At 36.7% G+C, this 20471-nt stretch overlaps 1 protein-coding gene across 1 annotated transcript; it reads left to right on the top strand.

Moving 5' to 3' along the window:
* The first annotated feature begins 3094 nt into the window (after nt 1-3094).
* LOC131526624 (adhesion G protein-coupled receptor E1-like) lies at nt 3095-18749 on the top strand. The gene is made up of 8 exons (XM_058754970.1): nt 3095-3346; nt 6234-6340; nt 6731-6840; nt 7113-7161; nt 7663-7809; nt 9284-9430; nt 18301-18447; nt 18733-18749. Exons 2-8 carry the CDS (start codon nt 6319-6321, stop codon nt 18747-18749), a joined length of 639 nt encoding a protein of 212 aa, XP_058610953.1. The 5' UTR covers nt 3095-3346; nt 6234-6318.
* The last annotated feature ends 1722 nt before the right edge of the window (nt 18750-20471 follow it).

Here is a 20471-nt window from a genome sequence, read left to right as displayed (position 1 = left end):
CATTTATATACCACATTACAGTATTGTTTAAATTCGTTGATAAAATTAAAAAAAAATTGGTTTACCACCCGACCACTTCATTTTGTGTAGGCTATATGAAACTTCCCCATTACAACCAATAATTGAATAATATACGCTTTATCCTTTTCTATCCCATAATCATCAACATATATCATTATATCAGACCCACCCAGTTTAACAGCTGTATTAAGTTTTCTTGATGAAAATGAAATTCTCAACATCAACCCAAAATATCTTTGTATAGATGCAATGAAAAAATAAATGAAAAATTGTTTATTTTTCATTACTACAAAATTCACAGGAGTAGTCAATATTCAATTTAAAACGTTCCAATACATGTTTCACTGGATAAATTCTACGCAATATTTTATACGAAACTTCCTTTACTTGGTTATTAACAAAGAATTTATCAACCATTCTCCAAGCCTTACACCAATTTAAGTCTCCAAATATTGATGACCAGAAAAATCTAGCTGGAGGATATGTAACATAATTTACTAAATTTCTTATGTATTTATTTGCTATGTTGTTTTTGTAAAATATTAATATTTCCAATAAAAATTGAATTAGTTATATAATCCAGATTAGGTTTTTCATTACATTCATTTTTAAGAAGACATAATACCTTACTGGGTATTGTCAGAGAGTCACTGTCTCCGTCATCACCAGGAATCACGAGATCGCAATCACCTGCGTTCTAATCACCAGCACCTGCGCACCCTCATCAGCACTCCCATAAAGCACTCACACTCTCTGGCATTCATCGTCCGGTCTACGGTTCACACCCTGAACACTGACCAGGCTCCTCTTTTCCCTAAATGCTCTTGTGCTTACTCCTCAGATCTCCCCTGTGTTACTCCACCGTTACTCCAGCGAATTCCTACGACTCCTTCCATTGCTCCCCGGATACTCACTCCCAAGGACATTATTCTTTACCCCATCCCTAGACCCTCATCGACTCCCTTACTTCCTCTGTTTATTCATTCATTTAAATAAAGTCACATTGCACCTCTCACCCTTGGTTATCGGCTCAGTTTGTGACAGGTATAGCGTCCATTACTTCATTCAGCACGACCCTCAAGAAGACCCTTTTCACAATGACGTCAGCTAACTTCCGCTTTCCCGCAAAGCAGTGTATCTGTACTTCCGGTATACCTTTACATCAAAGACTAATCGGGAAAATGTGGAAAAAACTTGAAATATGAAAGGCATATGAAAGGAGTTAAAACTAATAATATTAATGCACTTACAGTCGGGTTCTTTTGCGAACGTTTCTCTGCATCTGCCTTAGATGGGAGGCTTGCTTGCTTTCAGATTTGTATGACGATTATGTGCACACAAAATACATACTTGAAACCTTTTCACTTGTTATTTCGGTTTATGTCATTCCTTGGATAATTTATTTGTGATTACACTTTGTAAATTAAATTCTCTGTATAGTTCGGCAATAAAAGACAAACAACGTGATTTTGTTTTTATTTACTAAGGGAATTTTTTTTTTAATATTAAATCTTTTTACTACATGGAAAGTTTCACATCCATAAATGCAAGTGGTCTGAAAAGAAACCCATTATCCAGTTCAAGAATAAAATGGCTTGAAACAATGCAAAAAGGACCGCCGTGTAGTGCTACAGAACTTTGGACTTCTGACATCTCCATTCAGATGTAGTATTTTAGTGTTCAAATTGCAGGTGATAATATGTGGTACAGAGAGAATGTCTCTGTTAAATTAAGCCACTATGGTGCTAGATTTGCAACTATGGGGTAAATTGCAATAATATTGGTAAATTTTATCCCAGTAACAGGGTGCTTATGGGTATTTGACTGCTGAAACTAAAAGAAATGTGGGTTAAGATGAGATATTATATTGACTCTCCAGAAACTTGGGAAGAGTGTCAGGTCAGCTATGTGGAAACAATGACAGAATCATGGAGTGGAAAACTAATATATATTTTAATGGCTGTTTTAAAGTGTAACACATGTAATCAAGACATTTATTATTACTGTTAATTACCATGCTATTATTAATATTATAATTTTAGTTCATAATTTGCAGTTTTCACATGGTGTTCTTACTGTACAAATAATTCATTCATGTCTTAATTTTTGCTATGTCCATGAGCTGCACTCATTTTGGAGTCACATGAAAATAGGAACATATCAGTTAATGTAGTGGCTAATTTTCAACATTCATAGTACACTCTTAAAAGTAAAGGTGCTTCACGATGCTACAGAAGAACCTTTTATATAAATGATTCCATAAAGAACCTTTAACATCTGAAGAACCTTTCTGTTTCACAAACTGTTCTTTGTGGTGAAAGAAGGTTCTTATAAAAAGGTAAGAAAGAAATAGTTCTTTAAAGAATGTTTGACTGAATGGTCCTTTGCGGAACCAAAAATGGTTCTTCTATGGCATCGCTGTGTAAGTCATTTTATCCACTAATCTCATAACAAGTTTTTCTGGTAATTTTAGGCACATTTCTCCCTTATCACAAGGAGAGGAGATAGTGTTAGGATTGTCATGATAATGGCTGTCTGATATGTGCAAGCCTTGTTGCTGATATGTTGCATGTCCTTTTAATTCTTATTTTAATTTAATCTGAAAAAGACATTTTAAAAAAAAAATTATTTCCCACTTGTTTTTTTTTTTCTTCAAAAAAAAAAAAAAGTGTATGCTCAAGCTCACAGCAGTGCAAAAAATAAAAAAATAAAAAAATAATTAAAATAAACAATTTTTTCCAAGATATTTTATTACTCCTAATTACGATGGTTATACGCTACATATTATTACACATACTGTAGCTGATATGATATTGTGTGTAACAGGTATAAAGTAGCTATCCTAAATATATTCATGTAAAAACCAGGAAAATTTTGAGCTTAAAAAAACAAAAAAAACCTGTCTGGAGTATCAGATTCTTGAACTTGAACTTGTAACCTTAACAACCCTGGAAACACACACACGCACGCACACACGCACACACGCACACACGCACACACGCACACACGCACGCACACACACAGGAATGCAATCAGTCAAGAACTGAATCAATTGTCAGTTTTCTTCACTTGGCACTTGTCTTTCTCATGTTACATTTGCAGTCATCTTCTTATCAAAACACACTGTACTTTTTAATTAGGTATTAAGCAGTATGAAATCTTAGCAGAAAGAATACTTGCAATTGTATTATTCCAATCAGGCATGTGTTCTGTAGGAGGATCATTTCTGTAGGAGGATCAAGGAAACAAACACTCTTCTTCAGACAGATTGCTTGATAGTTCAGGGCATCATATCAGCATTTTTTTTCTCTCTCCCAGAAGCAAGGTAAGAATACTAAATTTGTTTAGAATGTCACATGTGTGTTTATATACACACTATTGCTCAAAAGTAAGAAATCAGTAAGATGTTTTTTAAAGAAGTCTCTTATTGCTTATCAAAGCTGCATGTGTGTGTGTAGGGATATACAGGTGCATCTCAATATATTAGAATGTCGTGGAAAAGTTCATTTATTTCAGTAATTCAACTCAAATTGTGAAACTCGTATTAAATAAATTCAATGCACACAGACTGAAGTAGTTTAAGTCTTTGGTTCTTTTAATTGTGATGATTTTGGCTCACATTTAACAAAAACCCACCAATTCACTATCTCAACAAATTAGAATGCTTCATAAGACCAATAAAAAAAACATTTTTAGTGAATTGTTGGCCCTCTGGAAAGTATATTCATTTACTGTATATGTACTCAATACTTGGTAGGGGCTCCTTTTGCTTTAATTACTGCCTCAATTCAGCATGGCATGGAGGTGATCAGTTAAAAGAACCAATTAAAAGAACCAAAGACTTAAACTACTTCAGTCTGTGTGCATTGAATTTATTTAATACACGAGTTTCACAACTTGAGTTGAATTACTGAAATAAATGAACTTTTTCACGACATTCTAATTTATTGAAATGCACCTGTATATATATATATATATATATATACTGTATATATATCACTATTTAGGCCATATGTATGTGTGTATACTGTATATATAGAAGATAACATATGTACAAAACAGTTTTCTTCAAACTATATTCTTTTATTTTCCTCAAAAGAAAGATTACAGGTTTTAAACACCATAAGGGTGAGCAAATAATGACAGAATTTTTATTGTCCCTTTAATGCTTTTTTTTTTTTTTTTTAATAATATGGAATATTCTTTCTTTTTTTTTTTTTTTTTAGATGCAACATATAACTTTGTAAGGTTAAAAATGAACAAAAATGAGACATCAGTGTAACGTCACGTCTATAAACAGCTACTATGGGCTGTGTGGGTGTAACGCTTGTAGCTTGTTCTTACAATGCTTGAATTTAAACTTGTCATCAAGATGGCTGTGTTCATCAGTAAAGTTCTAAACGGCAATCATTGTTAACATTTGAGGAATCGCCTGCTGTCAAAACCAGATAACCTATAGTTGCAGAGAGCCCGCAGTCAAAAAGGGACAGTGACAGAACCCGTGCTAGTAAATATCGCATGGCTTTTAAAGTGGCGAAATAAGTTTAAGTGATAATAATTACTACAAGATCCGATGGAATAAAGACTTCTTGTTGTTTTTTCCCCATTTTTATTTTCTATATCTGATCTTACTGAGCAATCTTTAAAAATAAACATTAGTAGCGTGATTTATTTTAAAACATTTAAGTTTTATTTGGCCAGAACAAATGCGACAGTTATGTTACTCAGATATAGGACGTAGCCTATGTGAATGTAAAATGACAGATCCGCTCTGTGGTGATCCCACGTAGGCCTATTAAAAATAAAATAAAATAAAATAACCTCACAAGTAACTTGCATTTTTATGTTTCAACTGAAAACGCGATAGAGATGCAAAAGGTACGTAGGATCTGCTGCAGCATACCTCTGCGCACTTTTTGTGCGACACCGTTTTACGTACCTTGCTGCACATTTCGCCGCAGTTTCAAATAGAAATGTCCACTGAGTGGCGCTAAAACACAGGTTCAATATGTGAACCCTGGCACGTTTTTATTACGTAGATATTGGTACGTATTGCTGGTTTTTTATTACGTTGCTTCAGATATGTATTGCGGCGGTTCAGAATTCAAATATCTGGGGACTGTCGCTAAAGGTTAATGCTCTATCATGTTGGAAATATGCCCTACACCAAATCCAGCCCTAAACCTACCCGATAGTGTTAACAAATGCAAAACTGATATAAAAACGTATTAGCTGATGAAACTGTGCCATTTGAACTTCCTTTTACACAGATTTGCTTTGTTACACGGTATTCGAACCGGTGCTTCTCGTCTCCTAAGTCCGTCTCCGTACTCCGTGAGCTACCGAACAAACTTGTCATCTATGAAAACCCATAGATATGAAGCTGGATGTGTGTGATGCTAACGTTCAAAAGCATCAGTTTTCAAATCTCCCAGCATATTAATATTGTTTTGAAGTCATAGCATGATATTCTTCATGTAATTGTGCGAAAATTACGCTTTATTAATCGCAACTCTATAAATTTGTGTGAAAGTGTTCATTTATTTTGGAAACTGCTGTGATATGTACTTATTGGTACGTATTTCATGTCACGCTAAAAAGTGCACCCAGGTACGTAAATGCCATGAGACCAGGTAGGAAATGACACTCTAAATAAGAAACTAAAACTGCCAGTAGGTGGCGGCAAATGTCTTAACGAGTCATTAATTCCTTCAAATCATTCAATACAATTCTACTGTTGCTTTAGGCTATAGGTAATATTTTTTGTTGGCAAATTGAGCAAAAATATACAATTTTGTGTCTAAAATATAAGATAATATTAACTTCTTATTTATTGAACTGTTGTATAAAATCAATATAATATTTGCACTTGTGCTATTCGGGACAAGCACTTGTGTGATACTGCACTCTTTGCTCATGTGAAAATACTTAACTATATCATATATTATATAAATATGAGACAAAAACTCATACCAGGGGCATTTTTGCACCGATACCTTGATTTTTAGGTGCATATATAATTACGCAGCGAGTTGTACAACCTGCGCGGGTGCTTTAAATGCATTAATAATTTTAACCCAATATTTTTTTCCCCATAACGAATTAAATTAACTCGTTAATACTTATATATGTATATGTGTAACAGTATCATGCCTGTGTATGACCTTTGGTTATATATTGGTTATTATATGACATAATTTTATGTTTTACAGAGAAATCCAGGATGTCTGGATAAATAAAAGAAAATCCACGTTCTGAACAAATAAGCTAAAGTGAATTTGAAGAAATTTACCTTGAATGCGAAACATGGCCAGTGAAGGTACAAAAAATACACATACTTTTGTTAGAAATCCTGCAGTATAAGCATAATCAATACAATATATTTGATATGATATTTTACTGCGTTTTTTGTTGGCAGTTGATAAGCATCAAAAGATTGCTTTACCTGTTTAATGAATTATTAGCTAATGATTTGCAAAAATTTCATTTTGTTACAATTTTGTTGAGGCACACAACTAAGTATTTTTAAGTAGTATGTCATTATAGTTATGGTTTTTGACATCCATACTAACATTTGAGGTCTGTGAGACAGTGGCACAGTGAATGTAATCTCAGAAAATGTGTTTGATGGTTGGGTAAATTAGGCTGATGAGACAGATTTGGTTTGTCTAACAATGAGTACAATTTAGGAAAATTTATTATTTCTCAGTTTCAGGGAAAATGTTAAAATACCTATTAGGAATTGCCATGGCTATCCTACTGACCCATGTATGTGTTGTGGAAATTATCGATTTTTCAGGAATAAGTATGGATTCGCAGGTAAGGAAAGGATGTTTTATCAATTTTATCATACAGCAATGAAAATCGTAAAATAATTGAATGATGAACATTTTCTACGACTTTTTCAAAAGACTTTTGTTACATATAAGATATACAGTACGCAACATTGATCCCATAACCATATGTCATGGCATACATATTTTTATGTAAATAAATACTTTTGGAATTGGTGACGTTCTTTAAGTGTGAGAAGACATGAGAAACTTTGCTAAGTCTGAAATTAATTTTTTTTTCTTTTTATATTAATCCAGTTTAGCTTCACAGATGGGTCAGCACATCATATAAGACGAAGAAGTGCAGGTCTGATTCACAGTTTTGTCCTCTAAATAAAATGTCCTAATAAAAGATTTATGTTATCTGTATAAAAATAAAGGATCAGTTATTTTACATAATAGGCCATTTGTTTGGAGAGAGTGGCTTGTTATTGTTTATTTAAAGAGTAAAGGCCTATACTCTTGCATAGATGATTATTAAAGTCATATTATGTCTTCACAGATCCAGAGAAATACATCATGTTGTTGAAGTGAATGTATCCAAAACTGTAGCGATCAGCAAAATCAGATCTTGTGCAAAAACAATGCTCCTATTACATATGCATACGCTGACCTTCAATAATATATACTGTGTATATATATATATATATATATATATATATATATAGTCTTTTTGTTATAATCTGAATATCTGAACAGTCAGTTTGTATTTGTCCTACATGATTTAAAGCTGACATGGTTTATGGATACTGTCAGCCTGGACATTTTAATTTTGTCAGCAGCCATGTTATCATTTGTTTTATTTCAGATGCTAATGCATGTGGCAACTCCTCGTTGGAGTGTGGGCTGAATGCTAACTGTTCCATTTACAACGGAAACTACTCATGCTCTTGTTGGGAAGGATATAACATTACAAACACAAATGAAACTGTTAATAGCAGCAAATCATGCACAGGTGTGATTCATTTATTTGCATTATGCTTTTCATTTAATTTGTTAAAAACTTAAAAACATCTTTTTTTTTTTCAAATGACATTTTTCTTCAAACTAGAACATCATTTAAATATTGAGATATTGTTCCAAAATGTGTTATTGTAACGGAGCTGACGAGATGTGAGGCGTACGGATCCATGTGCAAGTTTTTATTTAGAAACAGTCAAACACAGGCAGGGTCAAACATCAGCAAACAGGTATGGCACAGGCAAGACAAAAGAGCAATCCCAAACAGGCTTGAGTCAGACGACAGCAAACGTAATCCAGAGGGCTTGACAAAAGGGGTAATCCATAAATTTGAGCATAAATCCAGGTGAGGAGCAAACACAGTCCGAAACAGCAAGCAAAGCGTTAATCCAAGATACGTGGCAAGAATCAGGAACCAAGAACCAGGAACCATGAAAACAGGCAAGGCCAGACTATGGCTGTATCCGAAATCGCCCCCTATACCCTCAAATAGTGCACTATTTGAGTGGACAGCCATTTTAAGTGGTGTTCGAAACCATAGTGGATGTTCTCGAGTGCACTCATTCAATCCCACAATGCACCGCAAAAACGAGTGTATAACCGATGTACACTCAACGGCTAGAGAATCCCCATAATGCACTGTGAGAGTCGCGCGCTGAATGAATTCTCGCGTCTCGCCAGAAGATGGCGCCCGCAGCTGAATCATCCATTCATTAATTTTAGAAGCGCTCGTCCACGGCGTAATACAACAAATGTACAAATTAATTGTAAATTGACTATTAGGGTTTATACATAATTTCCATGACAGAGTTCAAGATAAATCCTTCAATCTTATTACTGGAGCTGCCTGTTTCAAATGATTATTAAACAGCAAACAAACTATGCAAAAGCAGCAGTCCTTCCGGTGCACCGAGTGTCCGAATTCACTCACTCGTTTTCATTCACTCCTTCAAGTGAACTGTATGAGTGGACTAATGTAGGGAATAGTGAATGAGGGTATAGGGGGCGATTTCGGATACAGCCTATGAAAACTAGAGCAGGCGCCATAAAGTAGCTATCAGCTATCACAGTGATAAACACTAAACAATAATCGGCCAAGAGGAAGAGGAAAGTCCATGGCTTAAGTAAGGCGTGTGATGGGAATCAGTTGTGTGATTAGTGCAATCAGCTGTGTATTTGTCATCAGTGCAATGGATGATGGGAATTGTAGTCCAGGTTGATATGTTGTGAAAGTCAATGTAACTAAATGTAACTATTCATGTTCTTGTTGGGAAGGATGAATGAAACATGAATGAAACTATTAATAGCAGCAACCTATGCATAGGTGTGATTAATTTATTTGCATAATTATGTTTTTCATTTAATTTGTTAATTTTAAAAACATCTTTTTTTGAATAACATTTTTCTTATAATTAGAAAATTATTTAAATATTGAGATATTGTTCTAAAATGTGTTATTTCCTTTCCAGATATAAATGAATGTCTGTTCAGTCCATCTGTATGTGGTCCAAATTCCAACTGCACAAATGAAATGGGAAGTTACAATTGCTCATGTCTGGATGGATTCACTGCAACAAACTCAAGTCTCTCCATCAGCATCAATAACACATGTACAGGTATATTTTATTTAGACATTTGTATATCATGAAATGTTGCTTTACTGTACTCTCTCTCCCTCTCAATTCAATTAAATTCAGTTCAGCTTTATTAGCATGACTGTGTAACACAATGTGGCCAAAGCATTAACATATACAGTATATAACAACAACAACATAAATAACAACCTAAATAATAATAAATAAAATCCATCTAAATAAATGAAAAGATAAAGTAAGTCAGTTTAGAGTTAATCATTTTTAACCTCTAACATTGTGAATGGTTAATACATATTTAGCAGCTAGTGCAGCTGTGTTATCACCTTCTCCAAGTAAGAAGGGCATTTTCTCAGTATCACTAAGTTCAGTAAATGATGCGATCAGGGCTTCAAATCTGGGGAGAAATGTTTCCCTCACATTGTGATATTTAGGACAAATCAGCAGGAAGTGTTTCTCGTTCTCTATTTGCTGTAGATCACAGTGTCTACAGATCCTCTGCTCTTGCTCTGTCCATGTTTGTCTATGTCTTCCTCTCTCTATTTCTAAATCATGGTTGCTTAATCTGTATTTGGAGAGGATTTGTCTTTCTTTAAATGATCTAATCAATAAATAATTGGCAAATTTAGTGGTTCTGTTTAGGGTTGAGTAGCATTGGAGTTTATTTGGAAGGTCAAAGTGTATTTTTAGAGATTCATCATCGTCTTTCAGATTTTTGTCAATTTCTTTAATAATGGCTTTGGGGTTGTAGCTGTAGTCAGTGAGGAGCTGGGTTTTATGGACTAGCTGAAGAGCGAGCGTGTTTAGAGCATGAGCTTCTGCTGAGGTTTCATTGGCGAGGAGGGCTTTATATTGGACTGAATCAGGATCAGATTGATGGAGGTGATGCCAGAACTGAACACATCTCTTCTGGATCTCAGTCTTCAGTGGGTATAAGCCTAATTCAGCTCTGCAGGCATCATTGGACGTACCTCTATGGACCCCTAAAATGTTTTTGATAATTTCTAGTTAAAATGTATTATTGGTCCCCAAATTTCACTCCCGTACAGTAGCATTTGTTTAATGATTGCGTGATATAATTTGATCCATGTTTTAATTGATCATTTTAATTGGCCAAACCGTGATTTGATGGCATAAAATGCCCTCCGGGCCTTCTCATTCAAGGCCTTCACAGCCAGACTGAAGCCCCCTGTTGCAGAGATCTCGATGCCCAGGTAAGTGTAGCTGGTGCTGTGCTCGAGGACTTCTCCTCTGTAACTGAACTGGTATCTGCTTACCTGAGACCTGGCCTTCTTCTGGAACACCATGACTCTGGTTTTGTCCAGGTTGAACGTCAGACCCCATTCCTCACAGTGTTCCAGCAGGGCCAGGCTGTGCTGGAGACCCTCGGCTGTGGGGGACAGCAGAACCAGATCGTCCGCATACAGCAGACATTTGACTTCAGAGTCGTGCAGAGCGAGCGGTCCAGAGCTTCTGCCAGCTCGTTGATGTCGATGTTAAACAGGGTTGGGCTCAGACTGCATCCCTGCCTCACTCCATGACCCTGCTGGAAGAACGCACTTCTGAGATTCCCAATTTTGACCGCACATTTACTGTTTTTATACATGGATTGTATAACATCAAATGTTTTTCCACCAATGCCAATTTGTAATAATTTGTATAGTAAACCATCATGCCAAATAGAGTCGAAAGCTTTTTTAAAATCAACAAAACATGTAAATATTTTTCTTTGTTTGCCCTTTAGATTTTTGTTAATTAGAGTGTGGAGAGAATAGATGTGGTCGGATGTACGTTGTTTTGGTAAAAAGCCAATTTATTGTGATTTATTTAGGATATTGCGTCTTGTAAGGAATGTCACTATGCGGTTGTTTATTATATTGCAGAAAAACTTTGCTAGGTTACTGCCCACACAAATACCACGGTAATTACTGGGATCGAATTTATCTCCTTTTTTATATACAGGTGCTGGTCATATAATTAGAATATCATCAAAAAGTTGATTTATTTCACTAATTCCATTGAAAAAGTGAAACTTGTATATTATATTCATTCATTACACACAGACTGATATATTTCAAATGTTTATTTCTTTTAATTTTGATGATTAGAGCTTACAGCTCATGAAAGTCAAAAATCAGTATCTCAAAATATTAGAATATTACTTAAGACCAATACAAAGAAAGGATTTTTAGAAATCTCGGCCAACTGAAAAGTATGAAAATGAAAAGTATGAGCATGTACAGCACTCAATACTTAGTTGGGGCTCATTTTGCCTGCATTACTGCAGCAATGTGGCATGGCATGGAGTCGATCAGTCTGTGGCACTGCTCAGGTGTTATGAGAGCCCAGGTTGCTCTGATAGTGGCCTTCAGCTCTTCTGCATTGTTGGGTCTGGTGTCTCTCATCTTCCTCTTGACAATAAACCACAGATTCTCTATGAGGTTCAGGTCTGGTGAGTTTGCTGGCCAATCAAGCACACTATGGTCATTGAACCAGCTTTTGGTACCTTTGGCAGTGTGGGCAGGTGCCAAGTCCTGCTGGAAAATGAAATCAGCATCTCCATAAAGCTTGTCAACAGAAGGAAGCATGAAGTGCTCTAAAATTTCCTGGTAGATGGCTGCGTTGACTGTGGTGTTGCAACCTGATCTCACGGAATTTTCGGCGATTCCGTGATGCCACCACAGATTCGGAGGTTAATTAAATCCGTGAACATTACACGGAATTCTGTGAGATCATGTTGGGACATCAGAAAACACAGTGGACCAACACCAACAGATGACATGGCAGCCCAAATCATCACAGACTGTGGAAACTTCACACTGGACTTCAAGCAACATGGATTCTGTGCCTCTCCACTCTTCCTTCAGACTCTGGGACCTTGATTTCCAAATTAAATGTAAAATTTACTTTCATCTGAAAAGAGGACTTTGGACCACTGAGCAACATTCCAGTTCTTTTTCTCCACAGCCCAGGTAAGATGCTTCTGACGTTGTCTCTGGTTCAGAAGTGGCTTGGTAGCCCTTTTCCTGAAGACGTCTGAGCGTGGTGACTCTTGATGCACTGACTCCAGCTTCAGTTCTCTCCTTGTGAAACTCTCCCAAGTGTTTGAATCGGCTTTGCTTGACTGTATTCTCAAGCTTGCGGTCATCCCTGTTGCTTGTGCACCTTTTCCTACCCAAATTCTTCCTTCCAGTCAACTTTGCATTTAATATGCTTTGATACAGCACTCTGTAAACAGCCACACCTTTCAGTAATGACCTTCTGTGACTTACCCTCTTTGTGGAGGGTGTCAATGTTCGTCTTCTGGATCATTGCCAAGTCAGCAGTCTTCCCCATTATTGTGGTTTCAAAGAACAAGAGATACCCAGAATTTATACTGTAGGGATGGTCATTTATTCAAACTCAAATGTAAATATTCTAATATTTTGAGATACAGATTTTTGACTTTCATGAGCTGTAAGCTCTAATCATCAAAATTAAAAGAAATAAACATTTGAAATATATCAGTCTGTGTGTAATGAATGAATATAATATACAAGTTTCACTTTTTCAATGGAATTAGTGAAATAAATCAACTTTTTGATGATATTCTAATTATATGACCAGCACCTGTATAGGAGTGATCAATCCTTCAGATCAGGTCTTAGGGAAGTTAACTCGTGACGTATTGTCAAGTATGGTGACCCATACTCAAAATGGTGCTCTGCATTTAACCCATCCAAGTGCACACACACAGCAGTGAGTAGTGAACAAGTGCACTAAAAATGCTGGACGGCCTTATTTCCACAGATTTCACTCCAGATACTAATGGAATAAACTCAGCAAAATCCAATCTTAATTATATATTTCAAACTTTGGCCACTATATCTAGCAAGTTGCTCAATGGCACCTTAGTCATGGTATCGAAGTTGGAGAGAGTGCTGTTCATTCACAATTCCCACCGGTGCGAGAATCGAACCAGCAACCTTCAGGTTACAAGCCCGACTCCCTAACCATTAGGCCACGACTACCCCTAGGCACCAGAGGATAAGATCTGATTGAATAATTTTGCCAGAGCTTGAATTATGTAAGGGCTGCTGAGTTTGAGCATTTCATTACTGATGTTGTCTTGTCCACATGCTTTCTTTAATTTGAGATTTTTAATGTGCTCTGTTATTTCTGATGTTATAATCATGTTCAATGGGTTTTGGTCATTTTTAATTTTTTTTCTTTAAATCTTCTAGTTTTCTCTTGTTTTTGTTTGGGGCTGGTTGAGGTCTGGTTCAAGTTTTTGGTAAAGAGTTTTAAAGTAAGACCTCCAGACTGTGCTGCACTGGAGTAATATGTTTGATTTGGGGCTTTCAAATTTTTTAAAGAGATTCCAGAAATAGTTTTGGTCTATTGATTCATCGATTTAATCAATTTTAGCTTCATAATATTGATCTCTTTTGTTGCAAATTAGCTTTTTATAATTTTTCAAGCAGTTGGAGTAGGTGAGCCGTAGCGTCTGATTGGCCGGTTCTTTATGCTTTTTGTTAGCAAGTCGTCGAAGGTCTTTTCTGAGACAGTTGCATTCATTATTAAACCACATATTCTTTTTTATTTTTTGTTTGTTTATTCTGTTTGTTTGGTTGTTTAGTGTTAGATATAGTGGCCAAAGTTTGAAATATATAATTAAGATTGGATTTTGCTGAGTTTATTCCATTAGTATCTGGAGTGAAATCTGTGGACATAAGGCCGTCCAGCATTTTTAGTATAACAGTGCTGCTCATGTTTTCTTTGAATTTTTCAGCTTTGAGTTTGAGTTTTGGTTTTAAAGGGAACAGTTTTTCATGTCTGAGGTGAGGAGTACTGACCCGGTCACATGACTATTTCAGGTAAAGGACTGTTTGGCAGTGGTCAGAAATGGGAAGTTGAGGTCTAACTATAAAGTTTATATTAATAAAATTTGGGTCAATGTCTGTAATTGAATAATCAACTGCACTGGCTCCTAATCTGGAGCAATAGGTGAATCTGCCTAAACGATCTCCTCTGGTTCTGCCATTAATGATGTACAGCCCTAAACCTTTACAAAGTTTTAGCACTTGTTTTCCATTGGTGTTGACTAAACTATCATAGCTGTTTCTTGGTGTGATAATTAATGAAGAATGAAACGTGGTGTCGTTGGATATGTGATTATTATCTACAATATTCACATAATCAATTTCTCTTCCGGTCCTGGCATTTAAGTCTCCACATATGAGAATATGTCCTCTTGACTGAAAGTGCAAGATGTCAGTCTGTAGCTTTAGAAAGCTTTGCTCGTTGTAATAGGGAGAGTCGTGAGGTGGAATATAGAGCGCACAGAGGTAAAGATTATGCTGTGATATGACTGATTTCACTTCAAGCCAAATAGATGTATTTTCAATTTTAACAATTTTTATCAAGTGCTTCAAATTGTCTTTGTGCCAAATAAGTATTCCACCTGAGTCACGGCCATATTTAATTTTAGAATTTTTAAATTATTAAATTATTGGACAATGTAAAGCCTCATTACTGCGACACCACGTTTCATGAAAGATACAAATGTCCATATCTGTTACACTGCTGAGTAAGTCTTGGTCTGCAGACTTGTTACCGAAAGTAGAAGAGTGCAGACCCTGTATATTCGAACAACTGATTTTAAGAGACTTCATGAATAGGTTTGTCTGTAAAGTGTGTGCGTGTATATGTAAATATGTGTGAGTTATATCATGAGTCTGGAGCAGACGGTGTTCAGCAGACGTCTTATCTGGTTGAGTTCAGCAGCTGCAGGGTTTTGTGGTCATTGAACTGCTGCTGCGTAGCTCTTGTGTTGTGATGGCGGTCCGGCGGCTGCTCTGGGCTCTGTTGGAGGATGAGGGGTTCTTGTTGGCTGACAGCTTCTCTTGTTGTTGGAGTTTGTGCTGTTTTCTGGTGCGTTTCCAAGGGCTGTGCTTTTCATCACTCTGGCGAAGACTTTCACTCCTTGCTTGTTGAGATGCACATGGTCATACATATGATGTGGTTGTATATCAATGTGATGGGCGAGATGAACATTAGGAATAAGCGCACAGCTTCTGGAGAGTTCCACATTATTTCCATGAATCACGTGGAATGGTACATCAGTGCGTGGTAGTAATGCGGACAGAGTTATTTTTGCGTCTGGGAAACGTTGAGTGGCTCTGATTGCCAGCTCTCTGATCACAGGAGCCACATGGCCCTTCATGGCCCTTAAATCATTTGTCCCTGTGTGAATTATGATGTGTTTATAGTTTTCATTCAGGTTTCTATCAGACAGGACCTGAAAAGCACTTTTTGTGTTTGGGCACCAGATTTTCTTGGCCTTGGAGTCGATCAGGATAAGAGCCTGTGTTTCTCTCGGGTCCTCTGCAGCGGAGATATCAATCTGATTTGCTGGATCAGTCGAGCTGTGAGACTCTCTCTTCATTGCTAGTTGTTCAGCTTGAGGATTTTTCATGAGGATCTCTGGGCACATTGATGGTTCAGTAGAAGTCTCTTTAAGTGCTGGAACAGAATTGAGTTTTTCTTACAAACTGTTAATGAGTTTATCCTTGCTGTGGAGTATCGACTTCAAGGCAGAGAGCTCCTCTTGCATTTCTGCTCTGACTTCTGTTAGCTGCTCACTTCATCTTTAGTTTGTTGAAGCTCCTTTGACATTTCTTCTCTGTCTCTTTGCAGATATTTAATCTCTTGTCTCAAATTCAATATGTCATTTGTAAGTTGTTCCATATTGTTGTTGCTTAGGTGGGAGAATTCTTTTAGCTCTACTACCTCTACCTCCAGGAGTGAAAAACTGTCTTTCATTCTTGACATTGAAGTTATAGTTGTTGGAGTCATTGCGATGTTTTGGTCTGATTTTCCAGGGGAGGTATCAGTGTTTGGATCCTTGTTGTTAACTTGTGGGGGATGATCATCATCATCATCAGACAGTGCAAGTGTTTTTATTTCTTCAAGTTCTTCAATGAAGACTTTGAGAGCAGACTCTGATCCTTGTATCATGACAGTGCCATTTTGATACAAGTTTAAGGTCAAATATCTTATTTAGTTGTTGTTTTTAGTATCTTCAAATACTAGGATTTGTCTGCCTTTTCAGATGCCTCTTTTCTTGGTGAAGGGAAAATGCTGACAGAAAGCAGTGTGCCATAAAAGGCTGTGTTCAGTGTAGAAGAGCAGGTTAGTCAGGGCACTCTGGTCTTGGTCAGCAAACAGTCAGTACGTTTACATGGACATCAATACTCCGATTTTAAGACGAGTAAATAGACACAGTGAGTACGTTTACATGGACAACAATATTCCGATTAAGAGTCTACCATGTAAACAGAGATTTTTGATCACCTTAATCCGGCTAAAATCATAACCTAAGTAAACACAAATCGAATTAAGACATGTGGAGTATTCCTATTTTAGTCGCATTATTGAAGGGCAGTACAGACATGTAAACACTTTAATCAAACTATTACCGTCGTGTAGGATTTTTCGCCGCATTTTGCGACAGGATACACACACGGCAGCGATCAACCGTTTGACAGCAAATAAAAGAGCTTCAACACCTGCCTGTACGCACGTACAAATAATTAACTGCACTTGAAGCGTTCATAAAATTAAAAATGAAATACCCAAAACTGTATATGGCATCATAACGAAGACGAAACTATATGTTTATACTATATGAAATTCTGGAGGGGACGTCAGATGTCGTCGTGTGGTGATGTAATGACGCATTCCATTAATCGATCTATGTACTATAACATGTAAAACGGGAACATGAAAGGATTATTCTAAAAGCAACTCATGTAAACACCTTAATCATAATATTGTCTTATTCAGAATAAGGTAAATAATTAGATTACTGATGTCCATGTAAACGTAATCACTGTTTCCGGTGTTTCCTTCAACTGCTTCTGTCTGACGAGTTGCTTGGATTTCTCGGAACTCTTCTGAGGGTAGATGAAGGGGCGGGGCCAATATGCTGCACTGGCCATGGTTGATTTAGAATGTAAACAATCATCTGAATTAACTGTCAGTGGTTTGTTTATTTTCTCTTGGTCAGGATACAAAGTTGTTAAAAATGAAAAATAAGTCAAAACGTCTCTCTCTCTCTCGCTCTCTCTCTCTCTCACTCTCTTTAACACACCTGCTCCCCATTCACACCTGATACCTTGTAGCACTAACGAGTCACATGACACCGGGGAGAGAAAATGGCTAATTGGGCACAATTTGGACATTTTCAATTAGGGGTGTACTCACTTTTGTGGCCAGCAGTTTAGACATTAATGGCTGTGTTGAGTTATTTTAAGGGGACAGCAAATTTACACTATTATACAAGCTGTACACTCACTACTTTACATTGTAGCAAAGTGACATTTCTTCAGTTTTGTCACATGAAAAGATATAATAAAATATTTACAAAAATGTGAGGGGTGTACTCACTTCTGTGAAATACTGTACTTGGCGTGCTGTCCGAGGGATGGGCTCCGAGCTCGGAATATAGCCCGAACCCAGAGAACTCACACACTGTGTGTGTGTGTGTGTGTGTGTGTGTGTGTGTGTGTAATTCTTATTAAGTAACCTGTGCTGAATTAGTTGATTATATGAACGTGCTCCTCCCGAACTTTGTTAATAAAACATTTATTAAATATATACATGAAACAAACACTGAAAACTATTCGGAAACTATTCACGCTCTTGTCGGGAAGGATATAACGTTACAAAAATGAATGTAACTGTTAATAGCATTAACCCATGCAAAGGTGCGATTCATTTATTTGCATTATCATGATTTTCAGATTTATTTGCATTTTAAACATTTTTTCCTAATTATATATTTTTCTGTAATTAAAAAATGATTATAAATATTCAAGATATTGTTCATAAATGTGTTATTCCCTTTCCAGATATAAATAAATGTCTGTTCAGTCCATCTGTATGTGGTCCAAATTCCAACTGCACAACTGAAATGGGAAGTTACAATTGCTCATGTCTGGATGGATTCACTGCAACAAACTCAAGTCTCCCCATCAGCATCAATAACACATGTAGAGGTAAATTTTATTGAGACATTTGTATATCATGAAATTTTGCTCACATGCCAGTTACTGTACTCTCTCTCTCTCTCTCTCTCTCTCTCTGACTCTCTTTAACACACCTGCTCCCCATTCACACCTGAGACCTTGTAACACTAACGAGTCACATGACACCAGGGAGAGAAAATGGCTAATTGGGCCCAATTTGGACATTTTCACTTAGGGGTGTACTCACTTTTGTGGCCAGCGGTTTAGACATTAATGGCTGTGTTGAGTTATTTTGTTTAATTTACACTGTTATAGACCTTTTTCCTGAATAACCGATGAGCGGCGCCATGATGGATTCTAACTTCCGTTTGGGTGCTCTCGTGTTCCATAGAAATCCATTAAAACGGGGTAAAAAAAAGATAGATTGAATTGAAACTTTTTCAATATAAATATATATAAAAATGTGCGGAGGGTTGCTGTGCTGTTGTTGGCTGCCACAGTAAGGGCAGTATAAGCTAAGGAATTCCTTTAAAGTACTTGTTTTGCGTATCAGAAAATCTGTCTTGTCAGGCACTGTATATGGCTTGAAGCGCTTAAGTTAAAATACTGAGTGTGAAATAATAATATATGTTAAAATAATGTTTGTTCTTATCATTCTGTGTACAAAATCCCATGAACTTCACCCCGATTGGGAGCTGTATGTGCACTCATTTGTTTTCAATGCAATAACCTCTCGTCGCTTCATGTCATCTTCCCACTGATTGAACTATGACTGGTCCTTTACTGCAAAAACACGGTCATTGCGACACTGTAAAGCAGGGGTTCCCAAACTCATTCCTGGAGCCTCCCCAACACTGCACATTTTGCATGTCTCCTTTATCAATCACACCTGATTCAACTCATCAGCTCATTAGTAGCAACTCCAAGACCAGAAATGGGTGTTTCAGACAAAGGAGACATGCAAAATGTGCAGTGTTGGGGAGGCTCCAGGAACGTGTTTGGGAACCCCTGCTGTAAAGTGATGAAACAATGGCTCCACATAATTTTTTTAAATGACTTTAATAGGTTTCACATTATATTATCGGCTCTGAAAATATAAATGTGACTAGAAACCGGAAATGTAAAGCACCGTTCTAATCGGGGGAGACTTCCGCGTTCAGAAAAAGGTCTATACAAGCTGTACACTCACTACTTTACATTGTAGCAAAGTGACATTTCTTCAGTGTTGTCACATGAAAAGATATAATGAAATATTTACAAAAATGTGAGGGGTGTACTCACTTCTGTGAGATACTGTATTTGGCGTGCTGTCCGAGGGAAGGGCTCCGAGCTCGGAATATAGCCCGAACTCAGAGAACTCACACACTGTGTGTGTGTGTGTGTGTGTGTGTGTGTGTAATTCTACTTAAGTAACCTGTGCTGAATTAGTTGATTATATGAGCGTGCTCCTCCGAACTTTGTTAATAAAACATTTATTAAATATATACTTGAAACAAACACTGAAAACTATTCGGAAACTATTCACGCTCTTGTCGGGAAGGATATAACGTTACAAAAATGAATGAAACTGTTAATAGCATTAACCCATGCAAAGGTGCGATTCATTTATTTGCATTATCATGATTTTCAGATTTATTTGCATTTTAAATTTTTTTTCCTAATTATATATTTTTCTGTAATTAAAAAATTATTATAAATATTCGAGATATTGTTCATAAATGTGTTATTCCCTTTCCAGATATAAATGAATGTCTGTTCAGTCCATCTGTTTGTGGTCCAAATTCCAACTGCACAACTGAAATGGGAAGTTACAATTGCTCATGTCTGGATGGATTCACTGCAACAAACTCAAGTCTCTCCATCAGCATCAATAACACATGTAGAGGTAAATTTTATTGAGACATTTGTATATCATGAAATTTTGCTCACATGCCAGTTACTGTACTCTCTCTCTCTCTCTCGCTCTCTCTCTCTTTAACACACCTGCTCCCCATTCACACCTGAGACCTTGTAACACTAACGAGTCACATGACACCAGGAGAGAAAATGGCTAA

The sequence above is a fragment of the Onychostoma macrolepis genome, chromosome 20 (assembly GCF_012432095.1).
Source record: "Onychostoma macrolepis isolate SWU-2019 chromosome 20, ASM1243209v1, whole genome shotgun sequence".
NCBI classification, from domain to species: domain Eukaryota; kingdom Metazoa; phylum Chordata; class Actinopteri; order Cypriniformes; family Cyprinidae; genus Onychostoma; species Onychostoma macrolepis.
Note: the sequence above shows the minus strand (reverse complement) of the source record. Positions and strands in the feature narration are given on the sequence as shown.